Source organism: Triticum urartu, chromosome 7A (assembly GCF_056163025.1).
Source record: "Triticum urartu cultivar PI428250 chromosome 7A, HENAU_Tu73, whole genome shotgun sequence".
In the NCBI taxonomy this organism is placed as follows: Eukaryota; Viridiplantae; Streptophyta; class Magnoliopsida; order Poales; family Poaceae; genus Triticum; species Triticum urartu.
Genome location: NC_141879.1, coordinates 724158140 through 724169015, shown reverse-complemented (window position 1 = coordinate 724169015; position 10876 = coordinate 724158140). Strand labels below are relative to the sequence as shown.

The 10876-nt window shown below is 50.3% G+C and overlaps 1 protein-coding gene across 2 annotated transcripts; it reads right to left on the bottom strand.

Moving 5' to 3' along the window:
• Window positions 1-6030: 6030 nt before the first annotated feature.
• Window positions 6031-7623, bottom strand: LOC125520720 (GDSL esterase/lipase At3g09930-like). Of its 2 annotated transcripts, none has more exons than XM_048685708.2 (5): window positions 7569-7623; window positions 7151-7387; window positions 6750-7039; window positions 6381-6657; window positions 6031-6275 (listed from the first exon to the last, which is right to left on the bottom strand). In XM_048685708.2, the coding sequence occupies exons 1-5, from the start codon at window positions 7621-7623 to the stop codon at window positions 6031-6033; spliced, it is 1104 nt and encodes a 367-aa protein (XP_048541665.2). The 2 variants fall into 2 exon arrangements, with proteins under 2 accessions (XP_048541665.2, XP_087391782.1); XM_087535656.1 differs by having other exon boundaries at window positions 7151-7396; window positions 7572-7623.
• Between the last annotated feature and the right edge of the window lie 3253 nt (window positions 7624-10876).

Sequence of the window (10876 nt, the reverse complement as noted above, 5' to 3'; positions counted from 1 at the left end):
CTTATATTCTTGTCATTTCGATGAATCTCGTTGGAATGGAACGCAAGTTGTTCACTCAAGCAGGACTGTCATGAAACATGCACCATATATATTCAAGCTGAGCACAATATCCGGTGGATGATAGAATCTTTCTTGGTTTCTGCAGGCATCTGTTATGACTTCTCTCTAGATCTTGTATGTGTGTTTGCGATAGCAATTTAAATCCATGGCGCTGGTGATTGTGCCATGCTTGTATCTTTTCTAGATCTTGTATGGAGGCCAAACGCCGGAAGAAAAAGGAAAAGAAAAATCGATCTTGTATCATCTTTGTTAGGGCTTGTATGTATGTTTGACTAGCAAAGTTGTGATTTTTTTCAACGCAGGGAGAAACTCATGTTGGTCAATATGTAGTCCGAAGCTATCATTTTCTTTCACAAGACCGTTCAAGTAATTATGGTGCTCGATAGAATAGGAATTAATTTCTGGCCAACCCAAAGTTCCTTCCCTGTGTAAATGTATACATTCATGCCCCTTTTCATCGAACATTTGAAATCATGGGGGTTCACCATGCTCAGAGAATGGAATTTACTCGGGGGTCCAAGTGAAGGAAAAACAATAATTTAGTGCCCACTGGACGAGCTAGTTTTTCTTCCTTTTTAGGCCTCATTCGGTTTGGAGGATTTTCGTAGGAAAAACATAGGAATAAGGATTCCAGAGGAAAATTTCCTATGTATGCATTCGGTTTGTAGGAAATGCGTGCAGGAATTTCGTAGGAATACTACTCATTTCCCGTGTTTTTGGAGAAAACTACACATCCACTGAAAGCTCATTTTACGCGTAGGAACGAGGCAAGTCAATTCCTTAGGATGGTAAGTGCCATCCTATCATATTCCTATACTACTCCTAATTCCTACGTTTTGATTTTCTCCAAATCGAATAAGCCCTTAGGGAAACTGGACGAGGTAGGTAAGCCAGCTGGACAGAGATGTAGACACATGCATCTAAAGCCGAACAACTTTGGCACCTCACACAATCGATTTGTTAGTGGGAACTCGCTCGGTGGGTAGGTAGCACGGGATTTCGTGAAGCTGATGGTTTACCGAGCAGACTCTTAATAAACCCCTTTCCTAGAAATATGCGTTTGCTATTATCCTCATCAGCACGCCATTAAACGCTCTAGGGATGCCCATCAGCCATCAAGGGCCTGAGTTGCGCCACCTCACAAATCCGCGGCACCACGGTCACCATGTTTTTTCAAGATCATCTCTATATATACTAAAGACAATCACCCATCTGCGTGCGGGGTGCGTGTGCGACTTATGAACCGGCCAGCCTCGGGAAACTGCCAGCTGGAGAACTGTGCGGATCGTGCCTGATTTGACAACCGGGGCAAACGTCTCAGTGAAGTCGACTCCAGCACGCTGCCGAAAACCACGGTCCACCCGGCAAGCCTTGTAGCGCTCAAGTGTACCATCTGAGCGGGTCTTATGGCGAAAGACCCACTTGCTGATGACATTGGCGCGAGAAGGCCGATGAACCAGTGTCCAGGTACGGTTCCGCTGAAGAGCATCGACCTCTTCCTGCATCGCGGCAAGCCAGTGAGGATCATGAAGGGTTGCACGAGCGGACGCAGGGATCGGTGACATCTCAGTGGTGGAGGCGGCGAGAAGATACTCGTCGCTGGAGTACCGTAGACTCCGGCGATGAACGCCGGCGCGAGCCCGAGTGATGGGGCGAGATGGCAACTCCGCGACCGACGAGGCGGTCGGCGAAGCAGCCCGCGAGGCCGCCGGCGAGATGGCCGGTGAAGAAGCGGCGCCCGAGGCCACCGAGGCGCTCGCGCCCGAGGCTTCCGAAGCGCTCGTGCCTGCGGCGTAGGGGGCAGCCGAGGCGGGGGCGCCGCCCGAGACAGCTGGCGACGGGGCGTCGCCTGAGGTGGCCGGTGAAGATACCGGCGACGGGGCGGCCGGCGAAGATGCCGACGAAGAGGCCGGTGAAGCAGCAGCTGCCGACAAAGATGCCGGCGAGGCGGGCAATGCCAAGGCCCGTGACGGAGGCGGCGAGGACGTCGTGGGGGCGCGAGTCGCAGCTCGTCCCACGGCGGGAGGACCGCCGAAGCTCGGAGGCGGTCCAAGAATCGAGCGGGGCCGTCCACCTGACGGGGTCGCTGGAGGGCCGCCGGTGGCCGGCGACGACGGGGCGGCGGGAGGTACCTGCTGAAATGGAAACACCGTCTCATCAAAGTAAACGTGTCCAGAGGTGAATACACGATGTGAGACGGGACCGTAGTAGCGGTATCCTTTGGTGTTAGGTGGGTAGCCGAGAAAGATGCAAGCGACTGAGCGAGGTGCAAGCTTATGAGGCGCAGTGGCGGCGATGCTAGGATAGCGGAGACAGCCAAAGATGCGAAGGCCATCATAAGATGGGGGCGCACCAAAGAGGAGATGGTGAGGGGCATAGTTCCAGCGTGGGCGACACGGGCGGATGTTAATGAGGAGGGTAGCGGTGGCGAGAGCGTCCAGCCAAAACCGGGGAGGCACATTAGAGTGAAAGAGTATCATGCGGACGCAGTCATTAAGAGTGCGATGGATACGCTCGGCACGACCATTTTGTTGGGACGTGTAGGGGCAAGTGAGGCGGAAGATAGTGCCGTGGGAGGCTAGAAGGTTACGAACAACGGCGTTGTCAAACTCTTTTCCGTTGTCAGTTTGTAAAGCAAGGATAGGACGACCGAACTGTGTGGTGGCGTAGGAATAAAATGCGGTGAGTGTGGCAAGAGCGTCGGACTTGCGACGAAGAGGAAATGTCCACACATAATGAGAGAAATCATCTAAGATCACCAAATAGTATAGGTAGCCCGTGTTGCTTGCAACCGGGGATGTCCAAACATCACTATGCAATAATTGAAATGGAAAAGTGGAAATAGTGGTAGATGCGCTAAAGGGAAGATGAACGTGCTTGCCAAGACGACAAGCCTCACAAGCATGGTCGTCGATCTTATTGCATGAGAATGAAAAACTCTTAAGTATTTGACGCAAAGCGGTGGAGTTCGGGTGTCCCAAACAAGCATGCCAAAGGTCGACACATGCGGCGAGGGCGACTGGGGTGGTGGAGGCGGTGGTGGAGGAGTGCACCGGATAGAGCTCGTCAGGACTATCGCAACGGTGAAGGACCATCCGAGTACGGGTGTCCTTCACAGAAAAACCGACATCATCAAATTCAACGGTAATGGAATTGTCACGGGCAAGACGACGAACAAATACAAGGTTCGTAACTAAATCAGGAGACACAGGAACATCAGACATAGTAATAGGTGTAGATGTGGAAGGAAACGAAGCACGACCAACATGTGTGATAGGTAAAGAGGATCCGTTGCCAACGGTGATGCAAGTAGGAGTATGAACCAGAGTGGAGAAGGTTAGAGTACCGGGATGAGATGTCATGTGGACGGTGGCGCCTGAGTCCATGTACCAAGAGCCGCCCGTACCAAGCGCCGGCGGGGACGGGGCCGAGTGCAGGGCGGCCAAGGAAGTAGTGTCCCATGACAGTGAGACCGGCAGCGAGGTAAAGCCGCCGTAGGGCTGAACCGGGACGGCGGAGTATGTCCGCCGGCCATCGGCACGGCGAGTAGAGCCGCAGAGGCGTCCGGCTGCATCTGGCCAAAGGGAGCGGACGCGCCCGGCTGCTGCACGTGGGCGAAGGGAGCAAACACGCTCGCCTGCATGCGTACGTCAGGGGCTGACGCACCCGGCTATATATGCTGCATGGGCATGACGGGCATGGTGTAGGAACCGTAGATAGAGGAGCCAGGGGAGGCCATAGCAGCGGGGGCCAGCGGCGGCTAGGGCAAGAAAAAGAAAGCGGCGGCGGCCAACCAAGCACACGGGCACGTATAAGCTAGCAAACACCCAGACACACAGCTGGATGGATTCCACGATCTGGATGACTAGCAAGCACCCAGGCACACAGCTAGATGGATTTGACTAGCGATCTAGTTGACTAGCTAGCGATTGGGCCGGGTGAGAAGAAGTGCAGCGATGGCAGGAGGTGCGGCGGCTACGGAGGAAGGTGAGATGCGGCGGCGGCGCGAAGAGGATGGCGCGGCGGCGGCAAGGACCTGCGGCGGCGGCGCTAGAGGAGCGGAAGATAGGGTTAGGATCGACGTGCTAAACTGATACCATGTAGAAGGAAAAAAATAGACTGTGCAACACAATAAAATGATCGGTGCACCAGGCATGTATATATGAGTACAGAAGGGGGGTCACAACATCAATTATACAGAGGAACTAGGAGATGGGCCCAAGACACAATATACACCTACACAATATATTCAACAGAAATGGATGATAATTATTGGTAGTGCATTCAAATAAATGCTAATTTATTGAACATGACATAAGAATCACATATAATAATATATAAAAAGTGAAATCATGGTGACATGTACGTGGATTTACTCCTCCACACACATGTTTCAAACTATATTTATCAATGCACAAAATATACACTGATGTTATTCACTTTTTAGTCTAGTAAACAGAGTCTTTAAAGATGTGAACATGATACATATCTTATAAAAACAGTCGTGTGTAATCTACTTGATCTTGGCATCCAAGTTATTTCAAATCTTCTGAGTGTCAATGTACGTAGCAGCTCTTAGCTAATATTCTACACAATCAGCTATGTGTATACACATGGTATAGCTGTCATGGATTTTTTTTTCTTGATTTGACAAGCTGATGTGTACGTGTACAGCCATCCAAAAAAGAGGTGTAGGTATACATAGACTAGATTTTGCCTTGGTCATTGTTCCAAGTCAGAATAAAATTTCGTTTTTTAATACATCAAGTCATTTTTACTTGTAGACATGTCGATGATACACGTTCCTCATAATTTATTAGGTATATAGCAAAATAACTTGTGCAATACAATGTTAATGATTATATTAAAACTAGACCTATAGAGACGTTGTGTCGCACCGTATTGGTTTGGCCCCGTACTGTCTTCGAGTTGTATACACCATAGCCTAAACAACCTTGGTTGACTGACACAGAGCACGAGCAGAACACAGTACCCCTATAAAGACCTCCAAGGGACCGAAAAACAGATCTTGAGATACATGAAGTCACCGCATAAGCGTCGTGGTCGAGGAAATTCGTCTCCCGCTAAATGAAAATTACTAAAAAAACTAGAAGAAACACAATAAATTCAAGAACACATGCCAAGTCAGTTCGCTACAAAAAAGTTAGAACTAACTCCCTACCATCCCCGTGATATTTTATTATATCATTTGCACAAAACAAGGCACGGTATATACATGTATGATTTCACAAAACGTGGAGACAAGATGTAGTTCATACACAAGCAACGCTACTGTATGTATAGTCTAAATAGCTCAATCTAGTGTTTGCATGGTGAAGACGTGAAAGCCGGCCCCGAGCAAACACCTGAGCGAAGATCGATCATTTGGAAGCGTTACCATGCAGTCTTTGAGACGTAAATCTTTTCTGGGACCTCGTCCTAGCTAGCAAACAATGTGCGCAAGGCCTAGACAATTGGTCAATCCAACACCTTTCATCAGCCTTCTTTTCAGTGCCCAACGGCTTCGCCTCGACGAACATGGCCTTCGTTAACATGTGCACCGTGCCGTATAATAGCAGCCCCAACATGCACGATGCCATGGGCAGACGAACGAACACGTCTACCGATTAGAGTCTAATCTTACTGACCCTGTCATGAGCTCAAACCCATGCATATGCATGCACGCTATATCTCACTAAGCCCAAGCACGTTCTCATTTGCTGCTAGATATTCACCCACATATACAACCAATTTTTCAATATCAACTAATATATAGGGGATAAACCATGAGAAAATTAACATCCGTTCATGTCTCATTACATAAAACGCCATCAAAACACAAAGGGAAAAAACTCACAACCTTCTTCCTAAACACGCATGCCATTTATAAAGCTAACCAAAAATATATTGCACCAGCAACTGGCTAGCCATCAAGCTGCCGCATCATGCAACGTAGTTTTTTTAGGCCAATCATGCAACGTAGTCCTCATCAAGAAACTCCATCAAAGGCTGTTGCAGAGCCTTCATTACAGCTTCCCACCCAGCATGTGTTGGGTGTGTCTGGTCCCAGTAGAACATCTTGTCAGGAGTTTCACACAGGTCGTACAAGCGCTTCCCTGAATGGCTACGCTCTCCACAGTACCCTCCCTTATAGGTACTCTCGCAGCACGGGGTCAGTTTGCCCTTGAAATTCTTGGACTCAGCAGACACTCCACCTGCATGCGTGCACAAAAACAATTATGCATAGTTACAGAATCAAATTCATACTACATTAGAAACCAGATTTGGCTTACAACATACACGTGGACATGTGTATTTACCAGGGGCATGATTGATGATGTCAGTGAAAGCGGTGTAGAGATCCAGTATGTGAACGTTGTCCCTTTCTTCAAGCATTTGCTTTAGATACTTGTTGTGCACGGATGCGCCATAATTGCCGAGAAGGTCACACGTGGTGTAGTTGTTTGAACTAGTATGCAAAGGCGTGCAGCCAATGGGATGCAAGTTGTTTACTAACACCTTTCTCACACCAAGCATCTGCAGTTGCGCCACATTATCTAGGATCTCAGTCGCCACGTTTCCGACATAAGTATCAAGCTGCGCGCAGGAGAAGTTAATTAGCAAGGTGGAGATCGATATATTAATTGACGGTGTAACTTGTATGTGTGAGTATGCTAGCCACTACTTACATCATCGAAGCTTGTGTAGAAGCCAGTCTCAATGTCGGAGTCGCTCATGTAATCATTGCCGGAGATGGCGATGAGCGCGACGGAGCGGTGAAGCTGATGTGTTGAGATGACCCCGTCCTTGACAAGCCTCTTGAAAGTTTGAACCTGTGCGGCAAGGGTCGGCACCTTCTTGGTCTTCACCTTGAAGACACCAGCGCCGCCAGAAGCAAAGGTCATGCCAGATGAGTCACAAGATTGATCTTCTGTGAGCTCGTACGCTGGAGGGGCTTCATGGAGACCCAACATCCTTGCTGCAAGGACAAGGCAGTAGATGGGAAGGATTATTTTGGATGCATGCACCTAGATGTATAATAAAATTCTCTAGCTAACCAAATACTTGAATAATATTTGAGTACAGGTACCTATAAAATCTGATTGCATCCTGTAGTTGGAGAAGCGTCCGGTCAAAACAGGAGACGTGGCATAATGAGAGTTGAGATAGGAGCCGTAGGGGTAGCTCCATTGGCGCGATGTCTTTTCACCGGTGATGTTGGGACGGTTGCCGTTGTCGACGAAGTCGTCGCCGAAGACGAACATGCTGGACCATTGGTTCCTCGACCCCTGGGCAGAAGGTGTGCCTCGGGCCTCCACGCGAGCAGCTGCAACATGGATCGATCATGTCAGTACGTGCGTGCGTGCATGCTGCAAGAACATGAAGAAGGGGACAAGATTCAAGTGATGTAGTAATATAGCGCTAGCAACAGATATCAAAAAGGAAAATAAGGCGGCACGCTAGCAGCAAACATCTGAAAGAAAGACATGGGGGCAATGCGTGCGTACCATCAAAGAAGACGAGGATGAGGAGAAGACAGACAACAGCCGGCGGAAGCTTCATGGCCGCGAAGCCTGCGAAGGCAGCCGTCCGGCGCCCGGCGAGGAAGCAGATGATGGAGAGGGTGCCGCGGAGGATGGGATTGGATCGTGGCGTGGACGTAGGGCTATATTTATAGGAGGAGGAATGCACGTGTACCTTAGTGTCCTGCTCCTGTTAACTTCGATTCAACTTCTTACCTCTGACGATCAACTTGGAGGAGAAGGCGCATGCGCATGCGCATGTCTTTCACCGACCTTCCTTTTTAAAAAAAATGTCTTTCACCGACCTTATCTCGTTGAAGTTCCAGATTCATCCTCAAGATTCCGCCAAACCTACGAGTCCGCTTCCCCTCCTCACCAGTGAATGCTCCTCACGTACTCATCCGGGTCGTTTTTTCTCCGCGCATACCGAATTTTATGCCCAATGTACCTTCTAGATCGTGGCCCCTCTTTCCAGCCAACACAATGTGGGTTTAAACCCTGTTCCCGAGTACCGAAATATCAAGCTCCTATATAAGGAGCTGTATCCATCGCTGTAAAGTAAGCTTGACACTTTTTCTTTTGTGTGGAAAGTAAGCTTGATACTAATATATAGAAAGAAAAACAGCTTCATGCAAGATTCAATGCCTCTCGCTCCTTCCTCGCTCGTGTTCATAGCTCATCACTATGGCTCGTAGCTCATAGTTCAGGCTAACAATTCGCATCATAGCCTCTCGTAAAGCATGCTAAGGGGCAGTGAAAGGAAACGTGATTAGCATCCTCCAGGATAGCGCAAACCTGTGGTTGAGTTGGTTAGGTGGACAGTGGTATCCCCAACCCACCAGGGTTCAAATCCTAGTGCTCGCATTATTCCTGGATTTATTTCAGGATTTCCGGCGATGCGCTTTCAGTGGGAGGAGACGTTCCCGTCGATGACGAGGCGCCTACGGTGGCTTCGTAAATCTCAAGATGATATGCCGGCTCAGTCTCTCGGAGGTGCTCATAGGGGTAGGGTGTGCGTGTGTGCGTTCATAGGGATGAGTGTATGCGCGTGTATATGAGCGCTTGTGTCTATACTGATGCTCAAAAAAAAGGATAGCGCAAACCGTGCAATTCCCGTTGGAGGACCCACTGTGTTTAGCCACGCTGGTAGTGGCCAGGAGACGATTTATTTTAAGAGGGAGACTAGCGATCCATTGCCCCCTAGCTACGTCCAGCAAGGGCCCATAAAGTGAAATTGCCATGGTCTAGGGAGAAAAAAGTTTGCAATTGTCCCAAACTTTTTTTGCTATGGTCCATACGGTGAAGTGCTGTGGTACATAAAACAAATTTGCCATGGTCCATAATAGAGAGAGTTTGACATTTTATGGTCCATAATAGCAAATTTGCCAGGGATAACCCCTCCACATGATCGAGCCTGCCACCGCGGATCTCAGGGAGGCCCTTCACTGGGTTGGACGAGGGTGCGTCTCAGGGGGTGGCGTGGGCCGCGTCGCCGGTGGTGGTGCAGGGGCGCATCGCCGGCGGTTGTGCGTACAGCGGCAGGGGTGAAGGCTGCAGCGGCGCGGTTGGTGGGATGAGATGGGCGGCGAAAGAATGGGAGTGAGTGGGGAGAGGGTGCTGGCGGTGGGAAAAAGGAGGGACACGATAAGAGAGTTGCAGGCGTTCACAACAACGCTTTGTTTTTTCGAATGTAAAAAGAAAAAAAAATGTGACGTGGCTGATCTCCCTGCTCTAAGATTCGTGATTGAAATCAACAGCTCACGAGACGTTCGGGATGAGATCTTAAGAACCAAACGACAGATTTTTATCGATTCTGTTTTTTTTTCAGAAAGTATTTTCATAATACTATCTGCTCTTCTCCGATTTGTATATTTTCTGTAGGAGTGGAGAGAGTAGTAGATAGGTCCGTACGTTTAAAAGAAAAATACAGTGCTAGTAGTCAAGTTGACTTGAATTGCGCCTTCCAAATTTGATGAAACGATGGCTGTGCTAGGTCTTAAATCAGAGGGGTGGCACGCCTTAAGGTCACATCACACCACACCACACCATCTACGCCTTAAGAGCCTGGTTGTTTTTAGATGCGACCTCACCACGCCTGCCGTCAACTCACACACCAAGCAAGATATGAAACGATCAGGACACGTCCTCCTGTCCATGTTGGTAGCCACGGCACATGCAGCAAAGTCAGGGCAAATAACCAACGTCCCAAATTGTAGCAGGTGCACGTGGATCAAACAAGAAATTAAAGCATGGCATGTTCAGATTAAATGTTGACACAGCTTCTCATGAGGTTGAGCGAAGAAGTAAATGTGCAACAGCGGCACTCCTTCCAGATGGAGAAGGGGCAATTAGTAGCAGCTTGAGTTTGGAGCGGATGATGAGTTACTACCTAGTACCTACTTCCAGTTGGGCCAACGAACCCCATAATCCCATAATGACCTTCCATTGTGTATGTAATGTATTTGCTATAGATGAGTGACAAAATTGGCATGGTAAGAAGATAGCTGTTGAGCCAACAACCGGTGAGGGTAGAATATTCCTTTCACTTTGCGACCCAAAGATCCCTAGCCCCCGCGTCGTCCTCCCCCTAGGGCGACTCGGGCGGAGCCAGAAACCTAGCCGCCGCCGCAAACTCCCTCCTCCTCTCCCTGCGCCGCCTCTGGATGACGCCGCCGGGCTAAGCCCAGGGGCCGTCGGCGGTGGCGGGGGATCTACTCCCTTGCGCATCTCCGGGGTGGGACGGACCCCAAGGCGTGTGGTGGCGCGATCGATCTGGGATCTGCGGCGCGGCGGATGGCTGCAGGCGGCGGGAGGCCGGCCCGTCCTCGGACGGCGACGGCTTGGCGCGGCGGAGGCCAGGGCTGCGGGCGCTACGGATGGCCCTTTGGGCCGCGGCGGCGGCGGCTGCGGTCGACGGCGGCCGGCTTGGTTGCGGTGGCGTGCATGCTGCCTTCAGATCGGCGACGGGGGCGTGGAGGGCCTGGTGGTCTCATCGGCGGCACCTCCGATCAGATCTGTTCTGACCGGTGCAGCCGGCTATGGTGGTCATCTCTTCCGTCAGAGGTGGTTGGCCTGAGGCTGGGTGTTCGGATCTCGGGATCCGTCATATGGCACCAGCTGCGAGTCGGGGAGACGTAGTTGCCGGTGAAAACCGAGCTGACGGTGGGCGATGGCGGCGTTCCACATCATTACCTTGATGAAGGCATTGTCATGTGACTACCGTCGACCCACTCGTATTGCTCCGGGGGAAACCCTAGGATCTGGTTTCCAGACCGGACGATGGCGGCACTGCG

What these genes read in the sequence shown, in the direction of transcription:
- LOC125520720 (XM_087535656.1), bottom strand. Translation starts at nt 7,623, where the DNA reads ATGAAGCTTCCGCCGGCTGTTGTCTGTCTTCTCCTCATCCTCGTCTTC. An exon ending in CCTCATCCTCGTCTTCTTTG is followed by an intron (nt 7,397 to 7,571) that starts ATGGTACGCACG and finishes CATGATCGATCC; the next exon opens with ATGTTGCAGCTGCTCGCGTG. An exon ending in CATCATCAATCATGCCCCTG is followed by an intron (nt 6,276 to 6,380) that starts GTAAATACACAT and finishes GCACGCATGCAG; the next exon opens with GTGGAGTGTCTGCTGAGTCC.